Source organism: Hevea brasiliensis, chromosome 15 (genome assembly GCF_030052815.1).
Source record: "Hevea brasiliensis isolate MT/VB/25A 57/8 chromosome 15, ASM3005281v1, whole genome shotgun sequence".
Taxonomy (NCBI): Eukaryota; Viridiplantae; Streptophyta; class Magnoliopsida; order Malpighiales; family Euphorbiaceae; genus Hevea; species Hevea brasiliensis.
Window position 1 is genome coordinate 67,522,230 of NC_079507.1, and position 27,550 is coordinate 67,549,779.

Sequence of the window (27,550 nt, forward strand, 5' to 3'; positions counted from 1 at the left end):
CAGGACACTAGAAATAATTTCTAGTATTTTTAATTCAAGAGATTGATGGCTAATCTCTTTGAATTGATGAGAGATGAAGAAGAATAGATGAAAACCCTCAAAGTGGCGTGACAAAGGAGAGGAGTGGCTGCTGGTTACTTTTTCTTTTCATAACAACACTTAAATAGCTAGGTTAACACATTAAACCCTTGTCACATGTCACCCTTTGATTAGCTCTAGGTTTAAGTGACCCAATCACATCGTGCCAAGTGTCAAACCTATATTTAATCTTGATTTTAATCATCTTACATGATTAAAAAACATTTGGTAAACTTATGTGTAATCCCATGTGTCACCATCTCATGGTGCCACGTGTCACACTGTGAAATGACCAAAATGCCCATGTGTCTTAATTTTGAGTTCTCAACCCAAAATAATTATTTCTCTTCTTCAAATCAATTTATATCAAATATAAATTAATTAATTAATCTCTATTAATTAATTTCTCATTAATTAAATTCATATTTAAACACTTTAAATATAAATTTAACTTATACTATACATCCAATAATCTAGATTTGATTTCAAGTCATGCTAGGGACTTTGCAATCTAATTACAAACCAAACCTATTTAATTAATCAATTAAACTCTTTAATTAATTAATTAATTAATATTTAAATAGGTGATAACTTGTGTATGTGTGTGACTTACTAGGCTCATCACTAATTGGCAATGAGACATGATATCAACTCTTAATATCATCAGAACTCTTTCTTACCATAAATGATTTCTCTAAATCATTTTATGAACCTCATAAACCATGGTTAACACCTAGCATAGCATGCCATGGCCACCCAATTAGTAATAAGGTTTACCTTAAATGAACCTATAATCATATGTTACCATGCACTAGAATCTCTCTGTTACAAAATCCCAACTCAAGCTGGAGTCATGGTTTATGTTAAACTCCATTTGCTATTAATATTATGTTCTCTTTTAATTTCAGTTCTTGATTAAAAAGATTTTCTCATCAGAAACTATTTTCTGAATAAATCTATCTGTCCTGGCCAGGAACTTGAAACATAAAGAACAATTAAATGAATATAGAATTTTATCTCTATTTACTTAAAGGAACAGATTCCATCTTGATCAACACCTACCTCCATATATAACTAGTAGGAGCCAACACATGCCCATATACCCATACACATTACAAGTATGAAAGCAGTATCAAACTCAAACTACCTATATACAAGATAAATGTGCTATCTCAGGTCTAAAGATTATATGCACTGATATGATTTATGACAAAACATTAACAAGAGTAAACTCCATCTGCTTATCATAAGTGTCACTGGTTCGGCCTAATTATCATTTATAAGTGCCTATCATGTTTGTTATATGGCATGAAACTCACAATTCCATCTTATTTATATCTCATGTAAATAACTTGGTAACAAACATGAATACAATCTTTCTGGATAAGTCATGTCCTTATTATGAAGTATCCTCGATTGTGAATCTATTTATGATACTTTGTGCTAGAAATATTGTCACTCATATTCTTAACAACTTAAGAATAATATTTCTAATAAAATATCAATGGACATTTTCTATTATACATAAATATATTATGTAAACGGAAAAGTGGAAATGCCTTTTATTAATAAAAATATGTACAAGATACATACTAAATGATATGCTCTAGGGCATACTACTAACAACTATAACCCGTGAACCCACTTATATAACTTGTTAAATGGGTTAAATCGTGTCAAACTGTGTTAAATAGATTATTTCGTGTTAAATACACTTAATACAATTTAATATTAATCGTGTCGTGTCGTATAATTAGTATAATAGAAATGTCATATTCATGTTTAAATTTTTGATACGATTTATTAATCGTGTCGTATTATTGTCTACCTTAATCGTATTCGTATCACATGTTGACACAACATATGTTGAATACGACCCATTAATTTGAATTACCACCCCCAGAGGGGGGGAAGGATAAGGGCTGGCGGGGGAAGCCAAGAAACTTCAAGGACAAAGGGGCATGCTTCTTAGCAAAAAAACGTGGCTGGGGTCTGTTTAGCATTCTATATATATATAAAATATTAAAAAATAATTTAAAATTTATTAATTATAATAATAAAAATAATAAAATAATTTTACCCTTCAATCTCCATACTAAACAAAACACTCAGTCTTTATTAAAATATTGGTTGAGAAACCAGATTAGCTATTTCTCTTTCATGATTAGGAGAATCATAAGTAAATTAAAGCTATTCTTCAAATTTAATCTAATTTTAGTCAATTTAATTTAATTTTAATTAAATTTAATAGTTAAATTTTTTAAGAAAAAAAATATATTTGGACCTGAAAAAATCAAATAGACTAATCCTAATTATGTTGAAATTCAATTTCTGTCAAATTGAATTTAATCAAATTTATTTTAATAATGATTCATAATAACATAAGTCTTGTTCTTAAAATTGAGGTTCCGTGTGAGTTGTTGGTTTTCATTTCAATGTGCGTGCTCATTTTATTCATTATATACATTTGTAATTATTTTTTTACATATATATTTATTTAATTTTTTATATATAATATAATATTATTATAATGTATTAATCTTAACAACTAATTAAATTTAATTATTCATTAATATAATTGTATTTGAATTTTAATTAAAATTATTTTAAAAAATTATAAAAAATAAAAATTATTTTAAAAAATTATAAAAAATAAAAATAATAAGTAATATTACTTTAATAAATTAAAATATTATAAATAAAATATAATACTCCTTATACATATTTTGCAATTTAACTTTTTTATACGTAATTTATTAATTTTTATATATAATATAATATTATTATAATATATTACTTTTTAATAATAAATTTTTAATATGTTGTGTTTTAATTTTTATTTAAAAATATAAATAATAAAAATTTTCAAAAAATTTATTTTACAATATAATAAACTTCATTTATATTGTATTATAAATTTTGAAATTTTTTATTTAAACATTTAATACACTGCTAACTCTAAATTAATATTATGAAAAAGTTTATAGACATTGTTTTATAATATTTTAAAATATAACAATACATATTTTGTAATTTTCAATAATACATATTTTGATCATAATAATAGTAGTATCTATAATAAAATAATAATTAATATGTCAATTAAAATTATTTATTGTTCTAAATTATTAGTGTTTATATTAAAAAAAAAATATGTGCATTTTAGTTCCTATTAAAATAATTCTAATACATTATCATTAAGTATAATTATTATTAAGATAATATTAAAAATTTAATTTAAGTTAGCCATTTGAATATTAAAAATTAAAATTTTTAGGGATTTAGCGAAGGATATCTCATCGCTAAGCATTATTATCGACAATCCTAAATGGCCTAGACCATAAAAATATTAGCGACAAACCCTGTGTCGCTAAAAAATATGTTATAAGGGTAAACCTCATTCATTAATTATTAGTGGTGAAATTTATATCGCTAAAGGTATTAGCAATGAAGTAATATGAATTAGCGACAAATGTTTTGTTGCTAATTTATTTTATTGGCAACAATTTATTACTCTAGCATTATAAATATGTTTTTAGAAATTTTGTAGATATTAAAAATGATAAAAAGTATTTTTGGAAGTCCAAACCTTCCCAATTTTATATATTATATAGAATTTTTTTAATTTATAATTATAAATAATAAAGAATATTTTGGAAAATCCTAATATTCCCTCTCCTTATATATATATATATATACATATATAATCCAAACCTAATATAAAATAGCTTAATTGACAATTAAAAACACATTTTTATATTGAATTTGATCAAATATATCTAATTATCTATATTGAGATTCTTATTTGTCTTTAAATAGGATATATATTTATTGTTTAAATATTTAGGTCTTATTAAGTTGAGCTTAAAGTATAATTAAAATAAATATGAAAAATCTTTCAAACACAAATTATTTTTCTAATAATCTAAATAGATAGAATTAACTCATTTCCTTAAATAAACAAATAGATATAACTATGGCCTTATCCATTATATTTAAATATATTCATAATATCTAAATTTAGGCCATGTGTCATGATTAATTTTTCTATATATATACACATATGTATATGGGGTAAATTTTCAATACGAAATTTTTTGGTGAAAAAGTATCAATATTATTTTTTATCTTATACTATGAAACAATGATTTTTTTATTAAAAAATTGGGACTTTTAATTATTAGTAGTTATCCTTTTCCATGTATTATATTCGTTTGTTTATACAATATTCTTTTATATACTTTTACTTACATTTATTTTTGATATACTTTATAGAATTCATAGATCCTATAATATTCAAGTAAGTTATATACTTTCAACAATTGAATCAAGCTAAATTAATATTTCCCCTATCACTTGCAAAAACTATAAAGGTGACTTTATATATTTATTTTGGGCTGAACTACTCATATGTATGGCCCCCAAAATGCACTAACCCCATTAAAATATATTGGTCAGGTCATATTGCTTTTGAGCCCAATTCCATTATTCCAGGCCAGGGTAGAACTTTCGTGCCCAAACACTTGAACTGGAAGGACTTTTTCCTTTCTTTATTCCCTCTTAAAAAAAACTAGGAATGATATCCTTGAAGGTCCTTACCATGGCGTCGGGACACCTTTTTATGCCAAAAATAGCGTGAGCGAATTGCGATATTAGCCCCACTCCATGTGATATGGAGTGTCTTGAGATTGAGGGGATGCAGTGAGAAGATTAAAAACTGGATCACTCCATGCCAATGATTTCTCAAGGGCTAGTTGCCAGATATTGTGTTGGGTACATGAACTAAACTTAAATTTTAAAGATCCTTCTCCAATACGATGTATAAGAAAAGGTGATTAATTATGTTGACATAATGGCCCAGGAAAAAAAATGCTGAAATGATCATTATATGTTGGAAGAAGCTCTTAAAAGAAGAGCAAGCTCAAAGTAATGAACTGGGTATCCACTTGCTGCTTTTAGTGGCTTGAAAAGCACTGATATCTATTATGAAAGTAAAAAATAGAAGGAAAAATTTGTCGTTTTGAGTTTTCACCCACAAAAATTGCTAGCCTAAGCCTTACATTAATGCATAATAATACAACTCTTTCATTGTAAAAATGATGCGTCAGACTCATATGATCCTTAAAATTAAAAATGAATATGGCATTTATTGACTACATGTGCAACTCATTATTGAGTCATGTTCTTTGCACGTGCTGCATGTGTACATGCCATACTTTATCAGTGTTGCGGTGTGGGATTTTAGGGACAATGGAATGATATTAAAAGATGGTTTTTTTTTTTTTTTCTAGAGGACACAAATGAGAAAAATCTCAACAGGAGGGGGAGTAATAAGGGCATGTTTCATTTTGAATGGCAAAATATGGTACTGTTTATAAAATTCTGTTTCCTAAGATGACATATTTCCCATCCTTAAATAGTAGCTTTTTTAGGATCTCTTCAGGATGATTAGTGCTGTACTTAGTTTAATTTAATTATTTATTTGGCCAAGCCAAGGCTAGCGGTACAACAAATTTCAAATGTGGAAGTTGAATAAGATGAATTTTGCAAAGATTTCATAATTTTAGAGATTCTTTTAATAATATTGTGTCAAAGTTTATTATTAAATTAAAAAATAAAAAAAAATTAAAAATCATATTTAAAAATTAGTGTTGTTTCTGCATAAATTAAATTGTTCCAATATAAATTAAATGAAACATGTCACCCAAATGGGTAATGGGTCAAATCAATGGGAAGTCAACTTTCTTAATAGAGCCAAAATATGAGTTATTATTACTTGCTTGGGGTTTGCTTCCCACTGATAATAAAAAATATTTAATAAGATTTAATGAAATGTGTATAATTATGTACATAATTATTTTTCGGCCCGTAATTATTTAAAGGCATAAATATTATAATAAGTCTTTTTCGTATAATCTGTGTGCGTTTTTTGTATTTAATTTCAAATAAAAAAAAAATAATAAAATGTCATATAAATAATTATTTTATTAAAATTTAATGAAATATTTAATTTTATCTTTATTTTATTATATTTTACTAAATATAGTCTAAATATTGTTTACATATTGATGGTTTACTTATCCTTAATATTAATCATAATCCAATTTCTTTTTTTACATTTAGAGCCTACTTATTATTACTATTAAAATTTTCATTAAAAAAAATTACTTTTTTAAATATATTATATTAAAAAATATTAAAAATTAATTTAAAATAAAAATTTAATTAATTTTAATTATAAAAATATTAATATAATAAAATAATTTTTATCAAATTTTTTTTTTCAATTACATCTAAAAATGATACTTTTATTCAAAAAATAGTTTCAGAATTTAAATATAATATCAAATAAATTGTTAAATGTAATATCAAATAAATACTTGTCAATTAATATAATAATTATTTTTACTGAATATATTTATTTTAAATTATTATATAAATAATTAATTTAATAAATAGTATTATTGAACATATTTTAAAAGAAAGATAAATAAATTATAAATATAAATTGCATAATATAATAAATTTCAAATTTGAGATATATTTTTTTTATATAAAAAAAGGAAGAACAACAAGCATGGTGAACTATAATTCATTTTCAGATGGCGTGATGAATAATAAACATTATAATTAAAGAGTAAGCATTTACTCTAACATCATTAAATCTTGAAATTATATTGTTGTTGAGAGGACAATGTAGTTACCAGGTCAGCAAGAGAAACTAGTTGGCCTATAAACATTAAATATGAAAGGGTTGTTATGGTGGTTAAGTAATATATTTCCATTAAATTAAACACCCAAACATTTTATTTATATTTTCTTCTTCCCATAATAGCTTACTGTCCAATCCACGGCTCCACCTCTCTGCAACTCTTAAAACTTGAACTCTAGGACGCAAAGAGACACCAGCCACAAAACCCAAGTGGCAAAGTGTCCCTTTCTAGTGAGACAGATGTTTTTGATACAAAGCATTAGTCTTTACATACATCTGGATTTGTGTGTGTGCTTGTATCATTGCTTGTATAGTGTGTGAATTTTGCAGTTGTTGATTCTTGCTCTGTTTTGATTTCTCTTTTCTATATTCCTTTGCTTTAAATTTGTGCAAATAGAGGTTTCTGGGTGTTTATTTGGTGTTAATTTTGAAGTGAAGGAGGGCTCTTTTGGATCTGGCTCGGAGTCAATTCAGTGCATTGACTCGGGATTTGATTTGGCTCAAAGTGTAAATTTATCATAATGACTTGGAAGAGTAAAGGAGTAGATGCATCTGTAAAGAGTGTGGTGTCAAAGAAATGGAGCCTTCTGCTTTGTATTGGTTGCTTCTGTGGTGGGATGCTATTCTCGGACAGGTGATTTCTGCATTTGCAGCTTTTGATAAGCTTCTGAAATTTTCATTTGCAGGCTTTTTTGTGTTCTTTGAAATTTTGCTTGAGATTGGTTAGCTCAGAAAATTTGAAATAAGCTGTTTTCTTGGAGAAATTAATTAATGTCTTCTTTCCAATTTTTGCACCGTTATTATTATAGTTTTCTGGATATCGGTTATGGTAGTTTTGTTAGGCATGTATGCAAATGATATGCAAGAAGATGCATAAAAAAGAATTTTCTTTGAGATATTGATTGCAATTTTGGGATTTGGGTTTGAATTGGTATTGTAATCAATTTGTCAAGATAACTTTAATCGTTATAGATTTTGTACTTTTATATTAGGATTTGCTTTATGTTTGATTTGTTCATTGTTGATGGTGTCTTCTTTCTCTTGTAATTATTACGGTCGTGCCTTTTCAATTTTATATCCAGGCTAAGATGAATTCATGCTTATCGATTCAATTCCGATGAAATTGGATATTGCATCTCTTTGATGTACATTCCTGCTATTATTTTTTCAAGAAATGAAGTCATTCCTCCTTCATTGCTTTTGTAAACGAGTTGCTTGCGTATTGCTATTAATTAGTTCTTCAGTTTCTGGATTAGAGTGGGTTTTGTTTCTCTGTTATTGATACTCTTCCAATCAATTGTGGTTTGTTGTTGATAATCAATCAGTTACTAATCCAGTTCACATGTGGTTGACTTTCTTCTAGAAGCTACTTCTTCTGATCCTACAGATCTCCCTAGGCATTGTTTGACCTACATTTTTTTTTTGTTGGGTTGATGGTGGTAGTCTTGGAGAGAAAGAAGGGAGGTTGGGGTTTTGGGGGGGGGTGGGAGGGGGCTGGGGGCTTTGCGCGGGTGGGTGGGGAATGGGGTGGGGGGCGCTGTTTGTGTTTGATAGAGTTGCAATTGATTTTTTTTTTCTTTTATTGCCCATCAATGGAAGCATCACTGTAGCCTTGATGTCTGTGGGAACCTCTTGGCTACCTTCACTGATGGTCTCCATCTCAGATAGAGAAGCTGGCTGATTCGCTTGGCTTGCCCAGCTCTCTCTCCAGTGAGGCTGATTTGCAATCAGTTTCAAAGTTCTTATCTTCTAATTTTTCTCTCATTCATTCTATAGACTTTCTATCTCATGGATTCTTTGTGTGTCCATTTTGAAAATGATTCAAAAAACATGTTATCATTTGGACTCTTACTGGATGAAACAATGTTAAATTTTTTGACATTAGATCCTTTGCCATTCACTAATTTGGATTTATTTGATAATAGAATATGGGCTGTGCCTGAAATTGAAGGTATGTCAAGGACAACAAGGTTTGAAGATGAAAAGTTGAAGCTACTTTCAGAGGGATGTGCCCCAGAAACTGTGAGTACCCATTCAAATTATGAGAAATATTTTTCTCACTTTTGTTTGGTGATGGTATCATGTGCTGACATCCTACTTGCTTATCATGTAAACTTCATTTCCCGTCAGAAGGATGTAAAGCCCGAATCCAAGGACATCATGGGAGAAGTTTCAAAGACACATCAAGCTATCCAGTAAGCTATTATTGGGCTTTGTATCTCAATTTTCTCTCAAAGTAGTGGATGTTAATCTTTGACTGCTTGCAACAGAACTCTGGATAAAACAATATCAAATTTGGAAATGGAGTTAGCTGCTGCAAGGGCTGTGCAGGAATCCATGCTAAATGGTTCACCAGTATCAAACAATTTGAAAATCACTCAATCAAGTAGGAAAAGAAAGTATTTAATGGTTGTAGGCATAAATACTGCTTTTAGCAGCAGAAAGCGAAGAGATTCAGTTCGTGCTACTTGGATGCCTCAAGGTTTCTGAATGATAATAATTGGTTTGAGTTCAATGTTTTTATAATGACTTCTTTTATGGATGGTCTAGTATGTAATTAGCTATTTATCCTTTTCTCATCCTGTATGATAAATAGGCGACAAAAGAAAGAAGCTTGAGGAAGAGAAGGGCATCATAATTCGCTTTGTAATAGGTCACAGGTGGGCACCTTATCTAAGTCCAAACTTTATTTTGGTTGCAATACAACTTATGTCTTGGCTTTTGTAGAGATGTATAACAGTATTACAACTGGAAATCTAAGAGGTTTCGTTATAAGAAAATTATCTTGTTAATTGCTTGGGGTCAAGGATAACCTACTTGTGTTGCTAACTCATATTCAAGAGTGGAATATTGCAATCTAGAAAACAAGCATATAGTCCAACTTGGATTGGAATGGAGAAAAAATTGATTTGGTGTGGTAGCACAGTAAGTGATGCACATACAGGCAAAGAGATGGAAAAAGGGAGAGTAATAGAACATTGGTAAGAGAATAATGGAGAAATGAAGATGAACATGTAACATAAGACAAGGATCGCAAAGGATTATCCAAGCAAAATTCCAATGCAGGGGAACATATTTTCTCTTTCCAAAACATGAGTGTGCTGTTACCCATAAAGACACAACTCATTAAGTAGTAAGCTGGCTTTGTAATAATCATATGCCATGAATTCCCTCAGTAACAGGAGTGAAATGTGGAGAAAGATAACAAAGTGTAAGAGAAGTCTAGGGGACATGTATGAGCACATCTATTCATGAAGCCTTTCTTTAGTGTATACTTGTGATGATTTATACATGGTTGTCTTGATCTTTGACATCAAAACCAATCTTGAAAGATTGAATCTTAATTATCTTTTTCCCTGCCCTTGGCTGTTGGATCGCCAGTGCCACAGCAGGTGGTATTCTTGACAGAGCTATTGAAGCAGAAGATAAGAAGCATGGTGACTTCTTGAGACTGGTAATAATATTGTGTCTTCTGTTTTAGCAAAAACATATATTGCATAGGAAGATCTTCTTTTTGTTGATTTTAGAAAATATCTCATTCATGGTATGTGAATTTTGTAACTTTTGTATGAGCAGGAGCATGTTGAGGGTTACCTTGAATTGTCTGCAAAAACAAAGACATACTTTGCTACTGCTGTTGCTACGTGGGATGCGGATTTTTATGTCAAAGTTGATGATGATGTGCATGTAAATATAGGTAAATATTCATTCATTTACTTATTTAAATGGGCATAAAACTTTACAATCATCTAAATATCTATATATTACAAGAACAAGAAACTCTACATTAGAATATTTATATGTACCTGAAATAACTTTTAATGACTTTTCTGTCCATAAAACCAGAGTAAATTGTCATATTTGAGATTAGAGCCCACTAAGCGTTCTTTGATGATTTCTGAGTTACACGCGAGATAATGTAGCACTATTTCACATAGCCATTTTAAACTAAAAGTCAATGCTGCTGCCTTTTTGTACTTTTCTATAATTTTATTTTTAATATGTTTCTATTTTGAACTCATCCTACAAATTTTTGCAGCCACACTTGGAGCAACTTTAGCTAGGCATCTGTCAAAACCCAGAGTTTATATAGGATGTATGAAGTCTGGTCCAGTCCTTGCTCAAAAGTAAGCAAAAAAATGCTTTAAATTGCTTGCTTAATTATTTATTTAAGAATATGGAATATTTGTTTCAGTTTTTGTCTATTTCTTGAATAGGGGAGTGAAATACCATGAGCCTGAGTATTGGAAATTTGGGGAAGAGGGAAACAAATATTTTCGTCATGCTACAGGCCAGCTGTATGCTATTTCAAATGATTTGGCTGCTTACATATCAATCAACCAGTAAGTTCCTGGGTCTTCTGAAGGATAAATGATAAATTTTGGTCCCCAAATTTCATCTGCTCTAACTTATTCTGCTTGAATTTGTAATCATTCAGGCATGTGCTACACAAGTATGCTAATGAGGATGTTTCATTGGGGTCATGGTTTATTGGATTGGATATAGAGCATATTGATGAGCGGAGACTCTGTTGTGGTACTCCACCTGGTAATCTCATACGTTATAACCCTCTGTGTGTGTTGTTTGTGCGAGTGGTTGATTTCATCAAGAGTTTTGACTGGGCCATCCAGTTTATTTGTGGAATCTGTCAAGCACAAATAAATCACTCTTAGATTGGTGTAGTCTCTAATTACTTGCTAATCATCTGTTCATATTATTACACCAAAGGAAAGTGGATTGGTGCTTTTTCACATTTTGATGAGATGAGATCAGCAAAATTTATGCAACGGCATGGTCTGTGATTGGGTACAATTCAAGAATTGTAGAATTTTAAAGGCAGATTTCGTACATGATTATATTTATAGCAGGGCAAGACTTCACACCTTTACAATGCACTTAGTTTTGAAATTTTGGAATGAGAATTTCCATATCAGAAAACAGGATTTGCACATAACAAAGAAAACCAATCGAAAAAGGTAGATCAACTTGGTGAAGGTTCCTATCAAGTGGCATCCCCACCTTGAAGTCTTACTGGTGGATTACAAATTTCTGTTGCATCTAATTTAAGCTAACAACCAGTGAACAAGCTTCTCTGTCATTACAAGAGACACAAAATGCTAACCTTAAGAAGAAAACTTTTTGTAATCCTGTTGTGGATCGTTGGATCCTCTAAAGAATGTTTAAAACCATATTTCTTACTAGCACAATTAGTTCATGTTTGATGGTTAGGTTTTAATGTAAGATTGCTTATTGATAGAGGTACTCGAGTCATCAATATGATCTGTAGGATAATGGATGTGGGATCATCCATACCAAGTCATTTGAGTTGTTGCCTCATCATTCTTTCCCACGTAAGGTTTTGTGTGTGTGTGTGTGTGTGTTGACAACCTTCTTCTTGTGTGTATACTGTTTGCTTACATTACACTACTCCAACTGGGGGAAAGAAATTGTTGGTTTCATGCAAAAGAGTATTTTTCTTTCCTGCAAGAAATTGTTACTAATGTTTCTATAATGACAAAATATACTGCAGATTGTGAGTGGAAGGCTCAGGCGGGTAACCTCTGTGTAGCTTCATTTGATTGGAGCTGTAGTGGGATTTGCAAGTCTGTGGAGAGAATCAAGGAGGTTCACCGGCGTTGCGGTGAAGGCGAGAATGCTTTGTCGAGTGCAGAATTCTGACAAATAACTTTCTTCCAAATTCAGGAGGAAGCAAGCAGAAGGCTTGAGACAGTTATGGGATTTGAATGTAGAGAAAAGCGGAGAGTCAAAATGTAAACTGAGAAGTGTTGGGGACAGGGCCACAGGGGGAGGGGATCTTGCTATTGTGATTCTGCTCCATTTTAGGCCAGCAGTAGCAATTTTAAGAGGATATTGTAATTATTTATTCTTTATGAATGGATAAATAATCTTAAATTTTTTTGGGCAATTGCGCCGGGGGGGTGGGTTGGGGCGGGGCGGGGCGTGGGTTGACAATTTTTTAATATATTTCTTAATGATTGGCTCTGTAATTTTGTAGTCTGAAATGGAGATAAAAATTATGATATATAATTAATTATATAATTATTTTTTTTGAAACCAATTATATGATTTATTATTTAAGGTTTCATTCAAATTAATATGGACTACTATATTAATACTTTATATTAAAATGTCTAAAACATGCAAGAGTTATTGTATCATTATTAATATATTATATTTTTGTATCTTTTTAACTAATATTTTTTTAAAATATATAAATTTAATTATTCATATTTTATTTTTTTCAAAATAAAAATTATTCATATTTAAATTAATCTACAAGTTCATCATTTCATTAAATTTTATATGGTAAATTATAGATAAATGTCTGAATTATTATTTTATAATATTAAATATAAAAAATTAATAATTTTTTAATAATATTATTAAAAAATATTTAATTAATTTCAGATTATTATAATAAAATATAATAAATTTAATTTAAAATATTTTTAATTAATTTATTTAAAATATAATTTTCTCACTAATAATAACTGCTACAACTATAATTTAAATAGATCCTATAAATTAAAAAAAATTTAGTTTTATTTAGATAATTTATACAAAATTATAAGTTAATTAAAAATAAATATTTTATTATTATAATTATTTAAAAATTAAAAATTATTATTTTTAAAATATTTCTCTTTCTATAAAATATAATTTCTCATATGAGTTACTTCAAATCCGGTACCGTACAGAGAGTCGGAAGGAAAGAGTAAAGCGAGCGTTTCACAAATTCTCTTTTGCAGCCGCCAATTGATTTTTTCGCTTTTGATAAAATCCTCAAAGGAAAGAAACCCGACTTCTATTTGCATTCTTTTTCTCATATATTCATCGAAACTTAGAAACTGTGTTTGCTAGTCACCGCAAGAAAGCTACTGCTAAGCCATGGCCAAGAGCTCCTTCAAGTTGGAACACCCCCTCGGTTCTCTCTCAATCCCTCTCTAATTATTTATATGAGCACATCTTTCTCTTGATAATTGTTGATTAATATCTCTGTTGATTTTGGGTCCTTTCTGCCTTTGAATGTGGCTTTTATGATCTGGGTTTTTGGTGGTTTTTATGAAAAAATAACATTTATAGATTTTTTATTATCCAAATTTCAATCATATTATCTGCTATTTAAAGAAGATGGCGATAGCCTTGAGATTTTCGGAGTAAGATGGGATGGTCGCGTTTCACATCTGGGTTAATCTTGTAAAATGGTTATCTTTTTAGCATGAAATCGGAGGTTTCATCTGCTATTAATCTGTCAGGGAAAAGTCATGAATTGCTAACTGGAGTAACTGGAATTTGGGGTGTTGAGGAACGCTGACATCATTGAATTTTACCCAGACGGGGATCAGAACTTCAGAAATATGTGGAGTATCTGTCAATCTGAGAGAGGGACTTATATGGAAAATATTGCAAATTGCAATTTGCCCGGTTCATTTTGAAATGGGGATCATTAGTGATTAGCCTGACATATGAGAGAGATGTGAGGTGATATCACTACCTTTTATACAAATATCAAATATCTAATTTGTGTATTGAATTATAGGGTTGATATTCATCTATCTAGAATCTAGTATGTATGTTTCAACTCATTTTATTCCATCGATGAAGCAAAGCCCTTTCACTCACACCCAATATCTAGATGGCTTTTATGGAGAAATGCAGAATAATTTTATAAATATAAGAAGCCTATCCAATAACTTTTAAAATATTTCTTTAATTGTACAAGAGTTCTTTTTTTTTTTTCCATGCAAAAGTTCTTACAAGTTACTGTATCTTTACTTATTTTTAAATGTCTAATTATGTTTTTGTTTACCTTTGTGTATGCTAGAAAGGAGGCACGCAGAATCAGCTCGTATTAGGGAGAAATATCCTGATAGAATACCAGTATGAAAATCGGTTCTTGCTCATCAATAATGCAGTGTATCTGCTTGGTATCTTATTATAATGTTTTTGTTTGAATTTGTTTGCTTATTTTCCTTATGCTGCACAGGTTATCGTGGAGAGGGCTGAAAGAAGTGACATACCCAACATTGACAAAAAGAAGTTAGTGATGTCTACATTGCTAAGTTTCCTCTTTGACTTGTTCTGTCCTGCAAGTTTGTTTTAAAGATCTTTTTCCTCCTGCAGTTCTTAAATAAAGAGCCGTTAAATTTACAATAAAATAAGCTGGATGAAATTTATGGAAATTAAGAGAATTGTAGTTTGGATGTCCAGTGAAGCTGTCTCTTCAAGTGTTATAAATAAAGTGCATTTTGATTTGAATATATTAGACTAGCATTGGAATAGATAGCTGATGACAAATTTGTGTGTATGCAACTTGCTATAAAATTGTGTGCTAAACAACTCAATGGAAAGCATAAGTAGTTAATGCCTCTTGAATTTAGATTTTGAGAGATGGATACTTTGATGTCTTAGTAAAATCTCATGGTATAGCATGGTCTTTGTGAATATGGTAGAGAACATGATTTTATGCTGCATAACTTTTTGTGGGTTTTTATGTATTGTTATCTTCGTACTTCGTAGACCATAAACAAATTGCATATATATGCATGTGTGTTTGTGTCTATTCACTTAAAGCTTTCTAGAAAGTTGCTTCTAATTTTGAAAGAGTTATTGCTTAGAAGATTGAAGCTGAAATGTTAGGTTTTCCTTTCAATTTGTCACCTTTATTGTACTTTCTTGTGTCTGGCAGATTGCGTTTGGCTTCTGTATAATAAAATTCTCATTAGTTGTGATGTAATGTTGCATGTAGATATCTGGTTCCTTCTGATCTGACTGTTGGCCAGTTTGTTTATGTGGTCCGCAAGAGAATAAAGCTCAGTGCTGAGAAGGCTATATTCATCTTTGTCAAGAACATTTTGCCGCCCACTGGTAAGAAGGGACATAATTTATATATTTTTTTAGTTATTATATTAATTTTTTTATTTTATTAGTTGACTTATCTTTGTTTTCTTTTATGACAGCTGCCATGATGTCTGCAATTTATGAGGAAAACAAAGACGAGGATGGCTTCCTCTACATGACTTATAGTGGGGAGAACACATTTGGAGAATCATTCTGAACTGCACACTGAAGAGTGTGAAAAGACAATGAACAAATGTAAATTCTGTCTTTCTGTTCTTACCACGGGGCATCCATGTTGAAACTTGCTATGATGCTGGCCGTTCTTAAGATTTGGATATACAACTGCTTCTGAATGTGATGACGTAAATATTTGTGTCTGCCTGTTCTTAAGATTTCCCATGAGTAAATTAAGTGGTAGTGGATGTTACCATACCAACTTAATTTTGCATGGATGCAATCTAGTTTTACTGCTAGCAGGGTTTTTTTTGGGTTATATATATGGTTAGCTGGTGTTTCATAAAATTACATTTTATTGGAAGATTGAATCAACCTTGATGATCCTAGTGGCTGATCTAGAAAAAAAAAAGTTGAGTCAACATATATATAAATTTTTTTCTAGGGTTAATTTTTTTTTTTTTGATAAAAAAAAGGGATCAATTGATGTCTCATTTGTAAGAATATACATCTGTTGAAAAAAAGTTTAATAATTAAATTTATGATGAGTCAATTTATATTTTTTTAGTAAATTCAGCAACGCATGAGTCTTTTAGAGGGAGAGAAACCTCTCACGAGTTTTCTTTGGTTTCTCCATTTTCTCGGTTTAGCTCAGCTAGGCGTCTCTTCAGTGGGTGAGGTTCCCTCTCATCCTTGGTCTGTAATGTATAGTTTGGTTAGTTGTGTATATCCTGGTTTGTTGTGGATATCTGCAAGAGGAAGGGGCGATTCTGAAGTTGTGTTTGATTTTGGTGCTTCCTGGGTTTCGTAGTGGTCCCCTGCTGGATGATTTTCTGTTGGCTTAGGGAGAGGTTCTTCAAAAGGCTGCTCACGGAGGGTAGAGCTAGCCTTAATGTGTGGTTGTGGCTTTCCGCAGCTAGATGAGACTAAAAGTACTGTGGCTCTGCATTTTCTTCTCTCCTATGGTGTCGGTTTTGGCTCATGGTGCTTGATCTGGAAGAGTTGGTCTACTTGTTTGGCTGTGGCGGTTTCTTCCCTGCTTTTGCTTGCTTTGAGCCATCTTGCTTATCTTTGGAGGAAGGTCTCCCTGTAATGGTGTCTGGTGGGCAACTCTTGCTTAGTCTTAGTTAGCTGAAGCACTGTGATGGAAGAAGCCCTAGATTTAGTTGCTTCAGCGAGGATTGTTAACTAGGGGTTGAGCTTGTTTGGTTGGGCTTGATTCGTTGGGTAGGGGTTTGATTTTAGAATTCAAGCATTAGGCGTTAATTTGTTATGATGTTGTATCTACACTGTCATTGTTTTGCCCAATGAGCTTTGCGACAATTTAAATTTGCCAATTAAAAAAAAAAAAAAGTCTCTTGATGAAGTTCTCGCACTAAATTATTTTTTGGAGAATCAGATTTAAATTTTCAGTACTCCTTAATTCTGTGTTATTTGGGATTCTTGTTTGGGTCATTCCTATGAAAATCTGATCTCAAAAGTACATATGCCCATCCATTATGAATGTAAAGTTTGAAGTTAGCCAAATGTATGTGATTTTTAAAAGAAAAAATGAATGAAAATCAATCTTCAATAATAAAAAGGTGAATATTTAAAAAATGAAATAGCTAAATCAATTGAATTATTAATTATTTTTAAATTGATTTTCATATAATTTATTATTCTTATACTTTTGCATTTTAATTTAATTCAACCCAAAATTAATTCAAAAATTTTTTTTTTACAATAATTCGACTTGGCCCCATTTTGATCGTCAAAATTATTTCCATTTATTTGGTTTTTTGAATTTCTAGAAAGAATTGTCCAATGCTCAGTTGCTCACCATTAAATAAAAATGGCTACCTATAAGGGGAAAAAAGAAATTCAAAATTATAATAAAAGAAAATGAAACGCTACCGTTTTTTCCGGTAAAGTATAATTAAGATGTAAAGAGCTTTGGATTTCACAAGCCATCCAAAGGGGCAAAAAGTCCTTTCATTTCGCTCATTGAATTTCTTGCTTAACAAGCACACGTTGTTTAAGAAGGGAAAACAAACAGCCCTTGGATCTTAGCTGATTAGCACGACAAACAGACTTCAAAGCGATGGCCAAGAGCTCCTTCAAGTTGGAACACCCCCTGGGTTCTCTCTCTATCTTTACCCATCTCGTATTTGTGTTCATAATTCTTGATTGATATCTTTCTTTCGATTTTCGGGTCTTTTTTGCACTTAATTTTGGATTTTATAATCTGGGCATTTGGTGAATTTTACAAAGATTAGCTTTTGGGATCAATAACATGTTAAAGTTATGCTTGAATTTTGGATTTTCTTGCGGTTTTAATAACAATCATAATTGATCTGTCGAGGACCAGAGTTGACCTTGTAACGCTGGCCTCTTACATCTTGAAATAAGGGTTTTGGAAGCTTATTTGATATTCGTCTCTTGAGTTTGTTTTGACATCTTGATCGATGTAATTTCGTGTTTAATTATGACTGTAACATTAAAAGCAGAGAGGAAATCAAATATCATGCTTGATCTCAAGGATAAAAGTGGAACGTTATGTTAAATTTGATGGAATACAAATTAATGAGGTTTTGAAGTGCATAATTTTTTCAGGTTCTGAAGTGCATAATTTTTTCAATTTTGGATGTTTGGTAATGTTGGCATCTGATACATTGGCCAAGAGATGGGGGTAATGTTGAAAATTGCATATAAGATCTTGTCATTTAGAGAGAGGGACTGTTGTGATTCTCTGGATTTATGCATAGTTGCATTAACATCTTAGAAGTTGTCATGTAGGAAATTTTATTCATCAATAAATTAGGGTTTTCTGCATTTTCACTGAGGAAGACAAGAATGATGGTAAAAAATGGCCGAAGGCATGCAATTACCATAATGCCCTGTCATCTAGCAAATTGTGAACTTTATTCGTCTCAAAATGTGTAAATAATTTGGCATGCAGAATTTAACTTTTGATCAAACATGTGAGAAAAATGCAGTGATATATCACTTCCACTTATACAATTGTTTAAAGCGTAACACTCAATTGTGGATTAATGAACCAATCAAGTAAAATATAGAGCTAATTTCTTTGTTTTGCATATCTTTATAGGATACAGGATACCGTACTACTATAGTTCCCTTTTTGTTGCATTTCATAATGGATATAATTTTATAAATTTTGACACTAAAAGAAGCCTACTCCACTGTGTTATGTTCCATGCTAACCTACTTTCTGTGTTCCAGTTATTTTGCCAATTGCTATTCCCGGGAGCATTACAATTCATGTCCCAAGTAACCTTGATTAAGTTTTAACAACCATATCATTGAAAGAATGAGAACATTGAGTGTTAACTAATTTTTCTACTTCTGTTAGTTTTTTGTTTGTTAATATGGACAATAATGACTTTTTTTATTAAAAAGTCTATTCCATCATTGAAAGTAAGCCCTTTTACCCACTTGTATGTGTTATCTAGCTTCTTTTATTTGAGATTGCAGAACTTTTCTGTAACTATGTGAAGCAATTCAATATCTTTCACTATATTGCTTTCATTATGATTACCAGTTTACCCACTCGTTATATCTTAAATTAACAACTATGGTTTTTGTTTTTAATGACATGCCAGAAAGGAGGCAGGCTGAATCAGCCCGTATTAGGGAGAAGTATCCTGATAGAATACCAGTATGAAAGCCATACTTTGTTCATTAATAATGTAGTCTATTTTTTGGATAGATCACATGTAATTTTTTGTTTCCTCATTTTCTTTAATGCTAAATAGGTTATTGTGGAGAGGGCTGAAAGAAGTGACATACCTGACATTGACAAAAAGAAGTTAGTGATATCTGCATCTTTCCTTCTAATTTATCTTTTATATATTTTAGTTGGAGCATTAATTAATCATTGCACAGTTTTTAGTGAACTAGGTCTCTTCTCGTGTATTACAATTTGCTTCTTTAAATAGCATTTGTTTGCCAAATTTTACATTTGTAGATAGATAGATATATAGATAGTGAGAGAGAGACTGAAATATTCTGATATCTTCCTAGTATTCCATGGTATATCACATCATCTTTTATCGAATATGGTAATCAGCATGGTTCCAAAGTAGCTTGTTTGTTGGGATTGATGAGGCATTATGTACGTACTACTTATACTACGGATATTTATAAATTATGGAAAGTTTGTTGGGTGTGCCATCAGAAAGATTTTTGTAATCTAAAAGAGTTACTGCTTACAAAACTGAAGAGGAAATGTTTGCTTTCCAGTACAAATTCACGTAATGATTATTCACATCTTAATTATATGGTCTGGTATCTATCAGGTCTCTTTTGGCTGATTCTGGTTCTCACATCATTTTGGTTGCAGATACCTGGTTCCAGCTGATTTGACTGTTGGCCAGTTTGTTTATGTGGTTCGGAAGAGAATTAAGCTCAGTGCTGAGAAGGCTATATTCATCTTTGTCAAGAATGTTTTGCCGCCCACAGGTGAGAAGAATCTAAATGATTAATTACTATTTTTATTTATCCTATTCACTCCTGTATTATTATTATTATTATTATTATTATTATTATTATTCAGTTGACTTATTTATGCTTTCCATTACTGTAGCTGCCATGATGTCAGCAATTTACGAGGAAAACAAAGATGAGGATGGATTCCTGTACATGACCTATAGTGGTGAGAACACCTTTGGGGCATCAGTCAAGGGGTACTCATGCTGAAATCAGGCAAGCTAAAAAGTTTGAGATGACAGTGAACATATGTAAATTCTTGGCTTTCTGTACTTACCATGGACAAACCATGTTTAAACTCAGGATACTGCTCCTTACAGCCTGGATACAAGACTGCTATTTAACTTAAATGCTTGTGATTTCTATGAATCTAGACGAGCAAATTAAATTATGTGGTTCTTACTAGGCCAATGTAATGTTTCAGTATGACATTTCTGCTTCACTAACAGGTATATTTCTTACAAGAGCACCTTCTTGGTGGATAGGATTAATGTGGTAATTCGTGGCAAATAATTATTTTTTGAATTTACATCATCGTAAAAATAGTTACAAATATCCATCTCTAATACCCTGCCTTTGCCATCTTCAATTGAGATAAATGTGATGTCGCAGTGTAATGTTGCTGCTCATAGCTTTGCTGCAAGAGCTGCTAGAGATAAATCCTTCCTTTGTAACCCTCTGCAGCAAGTTGAGCTTGTATCCTTCTTGTTGCCCGAATAGGGCTCTCCTGATTTATATTTGAAAAAAAAAAAAAAATACATATGCCTGCACGTATTGGTCTGGGTAAATGGTAACGGAAGAGGGATTTTCTGTCTTGGTTGTAGTCCCAACTTGTCCCTTTCAATCCACCAAAGGCTTGAGTGAGTTTAATAGATACTCTGCTGTTGAAGCCAAGGGTTGGTTATCTTGTCCTGCCAGTGGAACTTCGAAGAATCAATTTTGTGTTTCAAAATGCATTCACTTCTTTTCACAGGATGGATTTTATTTCATGATAATGAATCTCTGCTACATCGACTTTTTGAGAATTTCTATGAGACTAATTATAAGCAATGTTGTGACAAATACATGATTGTAAAAGAAATTATAAAATTTTTTCAGTTGATGGAACAAATTTGAACCTTAAGCATTCAAATAGAAATTTCAAAAAATAAAGACTTGTGCACTAGTAAAGTCATTATCCCATCTCATATCCCCCATTCTCGAACCAAACCTACTGGCAGAAAACATAAAGGCAAGGTTAATACGTTGTGATAAATATACTTTTTAGGGGGTGTTTGGTCTGATTTGTTTTAAAAATAGAGTTGATAGGCGATGGGCAACCGATATGATACCCATCACCAAGCCTATTTCTAGAGTCTTTCTCATCGGTGATATTGATTTGATTTTATTTTTTATTTTGACCATATTATCCTTTTTTATTTAACTTGAAAATTAATATTATTAATATTTTTATTTTTTATTTGTAATTTTAATATTTTAATTAATTTATTTCAACTTTGTTAAAATATTTTTTATTAATAACATAAAATATAAAATATTTATTTATATCCAAAAACTTAAAATTAATTATAAATTTTTCTATTAACAATAATAATTATTTTATTATTTTATCTATATTTTTAAAATTATTTAATTATCTTAAAAAATAATTATTTTTTTATTTCAATAATAAAATAAATGATATAATATAAAAGATTAATAATTATATATTTATTTAAATAATATAATATATTAATTTAATAATTATATATTTAATTTAATAATAAAATAAATAATATAATGTAATAAATTTATAATTTTATATTTATTTAAATAATAAAATAAATTATATGATATATATCCTTATTAGTCATTTCACATATTAACAGCAACAGCTAAATATAATTTTACCAAACACTTAATATAAAATAGCTATCATCAGCTATCAGTTATCAGTTAATAGTAACAGCTATCAGCTATATTCAACAGTTAATCCAAACAGGCCCCTTAATCTGTAATTATGAAAATGTTGAGTTAGTAGCAAACTACAGCTCATAAATCCAATCTATGAATTGAATGCCTCTTTGACAGATCTCTACATTTTACAGTTTGGTTGCTTCCCCTTCGCTACATCTAAATTTTTACAGAAACGCAAAATGAGATACATAGCGAAAGTTAGCAGCAATCATAACCTCGACTCTGCTGCTAATATACTCGGACTAAGTTTCCCTGCAGCAAACACAGCGAAGCAGAAGATTTCGTTTAACAATAAAAGACACACGAACAAATTATGTCCGGTGATGGTATTATTCAACTGTAGCTGTAGTTCTTGTGAACGTTTATGGTTAGTATATCAAGTTTGAAAGCTTGATATAAAAAGAGAAATAGCAGATACGTAAAGCATCATTGCCAGAAACAAACCCCATTCAAGTTTGATAAAAAAAAAAATTAATAATAAATAAATTAATTAAAAGAAAAAAAAAATCAAGACAATACACCATGAACTCAAAAGCCTTTGTGTTTTCTTCTCTCAAAGTAGCATGAATCTGAACCCATTCTCAGCAAATTCCTGGCAAGTTATCCCAAGAGCAAGAGCCAAGAGTCCTGCCATGGTCTGCTGGGGGAAAAAGTGAAGCTATCTGCTGCATCTCAAACCCAATATTATCATCTGTCAAGACCGAAGATGGCTCATTGGAGATATCCGCACTATCACTATACAACTCAGGCTGCATCGGAGAAGGGAGGATGTTCAAAACCTTGGTGAAGTCTTCAGGCATGGCGTTGAGTTGGCCTGCAATGTCAACCTCGGGTTCCAATCCTGTACACATCAAGGGTCAGAAAAGCACTGCTGTGAATTATCCTATCTAATCAATCAAGTAAATGATCACCAGTTTCAAAGGTAAGTTACAGGAGTGATTAGTGGCAAGAATGGCAGAAAAAAAAAAGACTAGAAACATTATGCCACTCTATAATCTTGATTTAGAGTAAGATTCAACTTTCAACTGAAAATTGAGACCTTTGTACAACAACTAAAAGGTTACATAGCATTGCCTTAGTTTCAACTTCAAGACATCTTTCTGTCTCGTGTTGTGATACACTTCATCGGAGAGCAATAAGCTCTGGTCTGCATTAAAAAATAATACATCAATAGATAAGAAAACACCATGTCAGAGTAGAGACCATGTCATCCATCTAGTACTGCATTCTTATGGGTGAATCTCAAACAATGCCACTCAGATTTGAGCCGCATTACCTTAAACTTTTAACAAGTTACATAATTTCATGCATGGGTAGATTAAGTTTACAAAGCTTGTATGAATTGATGAAATGCTCCAACTGACAATTATTTTCATCAAAGAACTGATCACTAACAACTGACAGTTGATATAGATTTTATTTTATTTTATTTTATTTTTAACTAGAATAGTGAAATTAGAACTGTTAATTGTGCATGAGAGTTGAGAATAATTCCCAAGAAACAAAGGGATCAATTGCACAAGAACCTAATATAGAGCATTGTTTTGATATTGTCACAATATAAAAACCATTATGAAGTCTATCCAAACGTATGCTCCTTCATCCATCTGTTTTGATCAAGGACCTGTAGCAGTATTTCAAAATATGAAGGAGGTGCGGAAAGGCTTGAGTAGGATACAGTAATGATGACAGATAAATTGGGGATATAGATCTGACTGGCAATACTTTCCATTCAATTTACGGATATATTGCAGAAGCAATACTTTAGTGAATTAGCAAACAAAAAGCATTCATATCTAATCCAAGAAATCAAAACAAAAGTTGTGCATCTGATTCATTTGCTGTAATTAATTCACAAACATTAGAAGCGCAGAATTAAAGAAAGAGAAATTATAGCAATCTGAAAAAAAAAAAAAAACCAAAGAAACGCAAGGAACAATCATCCATAGCATTAATATTTTAAAAAACAAACCAAAACAGGCACAAAAAATCCAACAACGGACCTGAAGACAACGCAAGAGAACTGGTTTGATCCCAATGTAAGTCAAATCCGTCAGAAACGAGCAGCTCAGGCTTCTGTTCCTGCAACACCAAACTGCTCTGCTCTGTCGAAGTCTGTCCACATTCCGTCAATGCCTTGGCCTCTTGCAACAGATCCTCCAACGCCCACCCCAGGTTGCCATTAACCTTATCTTTAATAGAATTACCAATTTTCTTCTTAGTCGCTCTTTTACCAAACTTACTACCAATAGTAGCAATACCAATCCCCAAATTCCTATTCTGGTTTGTTGTTGACAAAAATTGGTTTGAAGGGAGCTCCGGCTGGGTCACAGCAGCCAAATGCGAACACATTTCCTGATCCTCTTTCCGCAGTTCATTGTGGAACTCACTGCAGCTAAAGCAGGAACGCATCTGGTGACCCAGAGGTGTGTTGGATGCCGAAGCAGGGGGCAATGGTGATAAGGGGAGCGAGAAGTGAGAATTAGGACTAATACTGGATTTAGTGGAGGTGTTGTTGGTTGTGGTGAGGGAGGCGATGTTAGGGGAGGAGGAGAATCGTTTGAAGCGCATAGGGGTCTGAAGGATAGGAGGGGTTCTGGATACACAGAAATCAAAAAGTGGTAGAGTAGAAAAACACGTCGATGCTTTGGTGGACGGAGAGGACAGTGGAGATACAGGGGGTGGAGTAGAACATGCACAATTGTGTGTTTGTGCATGGGTTGGGGAGGGAACTTGGGTTTGGAAAGAAAAAGAAGAGGTTGGGGTGGTAGGTGTGGAGTGAGATGTATGGTGGTGGTAGGGTTGAGAGAAGTCAAAAAGTGGAAGCGTAGGAAAACTAGTAGCAGTGGGGGTAGGGAATAGAGGGGGAGGGGTAGCAGACGTTGGAGTGAGTGTGTGAGTGGCGGAGTTCGTTGTTGGGAAGGTGAAAGAGGAGGTAGGGGTGGTCGGAATGATGGATACAGAAAAGGATCTGCGGTGGTGAAAGTGGGGGCTTGGTGGGTATTGAGGTTGAATATCAGGAGGATAAAGAGGAAGGCCTTGGCGTTGGTGTCTCTTGATTCTTGTGTTCCAGTAGTTCTTGATTTCATTATCTGTTCTTCCAGGGAGCTGCAGATACCGAAACAGAAGAAGAATTGAAGAAATGGAAACGGTTTTATTAACAGACAGAAAAGTTGCTTTCTCTGTTTTCTGTAGCAGAGAAAAACCAAGGCATGTTGTTTTCAAAGCAGAAACACAGGCAAACTGTTGTCTGTCAAAGAACAACCAACCACCCAAAATCTAGTTTTGTGAACTATAAAAAACAAAAATAACGAAACATAGAAATTGTTCAGCCAAACCATAAGAAGGTTTAAAAATCATGGAACAAAAGTATAAAAAACAAGAGACAAACCCAGAAATTGTTTTCAAAGCAGAAACAAAGTAAAATTGAAGCCATAAATAGTTACCAGAGTAGCCATGCGAGCCCATTTGTTGCCAAACTTAGCCTGCAACTCAACAATGAGCCTCTCCTCTTCAGGCGAGAAGGCACCTTTCTTGAGATTGGGCCGCAGGTGGTTGGCCCAACGGAGCCTGCAACTCTTGCCACAGCGAGCCAGTCCAGAATGCCTTTGCACTGCATTCCAATTCCCTTCACCGTGTTTCCTCACGTACTCCACCAGTAACCCGTCCTCCTCCGCTGTCCACGGGCCCTTCTTTAAATGTTTCTCACCATTGCCATCACCACCACCACTACAGCCTCCTTTACCACCTCCACCATGATGAACATTAGCATGCATATCACCACCACCCTGATGAAAGGCAGCAGGAGCTACATCACTGTCACCACCACCTCTGGATCCTGAGGAACCACCGCCTTCGCTACTGCCATTGCCGGTAGATATCATCATCCCAAACCTCAAAAAAAGCCAAACAGACAGACACTGACTGTAAACTTTATTTATGTACGTATATGAGATAATGTCTTCCCCCCCTCTCTCTCTCTCTCTGTCTCTCTCTCTCTCTCTCTCTCTGACTAGATGGAAACTCCTACAATGGAAACAAGGATTTTAGTTGCTGGGCTGTTTTTATGTTCTATGTTTAGTGGGACCCAAGGACAAAAACCAGAAAATTTTATTATTTTAGAAAAAAAAATTGCAAAGGAGGGTGTTTGATGATCTCCCTATCTCTCCTTTTTTTTTTCTGAAAGAAGAGATTGAGAGAAAGAAACCGACGTTTTTATTTAGGCAGGAGATGATTGTTCAGAAAAAACACACCAAAAAGGACAAATAAAAGAACTCCATATTCTGGTTTCTTGCCCTGAGAAAGAGAATTTTCTGTGCCTGCAAGGAAAGACAATGCCATAATTCTGTTGCTTTCTTTTCTGGGTTGCTTTCTTGATGGTCTCTATCTTTAATGGGTTTTCTTTATGGTTTTCTGCATGGACATACACAAACACAGAACAGAAATGGAGGAGGTGGGAGGAAGGAAAAGCGAGAGAGACGGGGGCTTAGGTTGGCTTTTGGGAGGTGGTGATGATAATGGGGTATCGTTATCGAAAGTGGTGACCCACAAAGGGGGTTAGGGGCTTAGGGGTTAGAGAGAAGGAAACTTCTTAGATAGAAGAAAAATGAGAGGAGAATGGCATAGCTCTTGTTCTCCTCTCTTCCCCCGGGTACTTCTCAACACTCCAATGGTGGAGCCTATTAGGCGGTTTGCTTCTGTTTTTCATATTTTAATATTTCATTTTAAGCTTTAACAGCCTCTTTCGGGCTGTTTTTTGCACAAATTGGATTTGGAAGATATGCATATGCATACTTTATGGTTACAGAGTTGGATTTAAACTTTGACCATTGTTAAAATGGAGAAAGAGGCCATGTTTGTTTTATTTTCATTTTTTCTAATAATTTCCTGTCTTTTTCTTTTTTGGCAAAATTCCATCTTCTACATCTATAATAAGATGAGATGAGTTCAATGTTAAATATAGAATCAAAATACTCGGTCAAAATTGATTAATAATAATTTTTTTAATGTTAATATTAAAAAAAATAATAAAATAAGATTATCATATATCATAAATAAAAGATAGAGTTGGAGACCTCTTAAGACACTTAATGGTTGATAAACAGTAATGCAATACCTTTCTAATTTATAAATAAAATATTTAAATATATAAAAATAAATCATTTTTAATAAAAAAAAATAAAATATATCACTGCATGGAACAAATTATAAAAATTTGAAATGAAAAGAAAATTTCCCCTTACTTGTCCCATATAATATCAAGTTAAGATGAGGTCA

General features: G+C 32.1%; 4 protein-coding genes across 8 annotated transcripts; 3 read left to right on the forward strand and 1 right to left on the reverse strand.

The window, feature by feature from the left end:
• Positions 1-6,863: 6,863 nt before the first annotated feature.
• LOC110673480 (probable beta-1,3-galactosyltransferase 2) lies at positions 6,864-12,716 on the forward strand. Of its 4 annotated transcripts, none has more exons than XM_021836629.2 (12): positions 6,864-7,021; positions 7,224-7,424; positions 8,716-8,812; positions 8,921-8,985; positions 9,061-9,272; positions 9,387-9,450; positions 10,172-10,244; positions 10,367-10,487; positions 10,830-10,917; positions 11,008-11,133; positions 11,229-11,338; positions 12,321-12,716. In XM_021836629.2, the coding sequence occupies exons 2-12, from the start codon at positions 7,312-7,314 to the stop codon at positions 12,467-12,469; spliced, it is 1,218 nt and encodes a 405-aa protein (XP_021692321.2). In that variant the 5' UTR covers positions 6,864-7,021; positions 7,224-7,311; the 3' UTR covers positions 12,470-12,716. The 4 variants fall into 4 exon arrangements, with proteins under 4 accessions (XP_021692321.2, XP_021692322.2, XP_021692323.2 ...); XM_021836630.2 differs by having other exon boundaries at positions 6,866-7,021; positions 7,229-7,424; XM_021836631.2 differs by having other exon boundaries at positions 6,866-7,424; positions 8,924-8,985.
• Positions 12,717-13,499: 783 nt separating this feature from the next.
• On the forward strand, positions 13,500-15,985 carry LOC110673418 (autophagy-related protein 8C-like). Its single transcript, XM_021836557.2, has 5 exons — positions 13,500-13,736; positions 14,637-14,692; positions 14,799-14,851; positions 15,561-15,679; positions 15,772-15,985. Exons 1-5 carry the CDS (start codon positions 13,700-13,702, stop codon positions 15,867-15,869), a joined length of 363 nt encoding a protein of 120 aa, XP_021692249.1. The 5' UTR covers positions 13,500-13,699; the 3' UTR covers positions 15,870-15,985.
• A 1,787-nt stretch (positions 15,986-17,772) lies between these two features.
• On the forward strand, positions 17,773-20,708 carry LOC110673419 (autophagy-related protein 8C-like). The gene is made up of 5 exons (XM_021836558.2): positions 17,773-17,946; positions 19,432-19,487; positions 19,585-19,637; positions 20,172-20,290; positions 20,415-20,708. The coding sequence occupies exons 1-5, from the start codon at positions 17,910-17,912 to the stop codon at positions 20,525-20,527; spliced, it is 378 nt and encodes a 125-aa protein (XP_021692250.2). The 5' UTR covers positions 17,773-17,909; the 3' UTR covers positions 20,528-20,708.
• Positions 20,709-22,808: 2,100 nt separating this feature from the next.
• LOC110673411 (transcription factor MYB120) lies at positions 22,809-27,000 on the reverse strand. Of its 2 annotated transcripts, none has more exons than XM_021836547.2 (3): positions 25,720-26,996; positions 24,277-25,381; positions 22,809-23,114 (listed from the first exon to the last, which is right to left on the reverse strand). In XM_021836547.2, the coding sequence occupies exons 1-3, from the start codon at positions 26,158-26,160 to the stop codon at positions 22,855-22,857; spliced, it is 1,806 nt and encodes a 601-aa protein (XP_021692239.2). In that variant the 5' UTR covers positions 26,161-26,996; the 3' UTR covers positions 22,809-22,854. The 2 variants fall into 2 exon arrangements, with proteins under 2 accessions (XP_021692239.2, XP_057992795.1); XM_058136812.1 differs by lacking the exon at positions 22,809-23,114 and adding an exon at positions 23,138-23,420 and having other exon boundaries at positions 25,720-27,000.
• Positions 27,001-27,550: the final 550 nt, after the last annotated feature.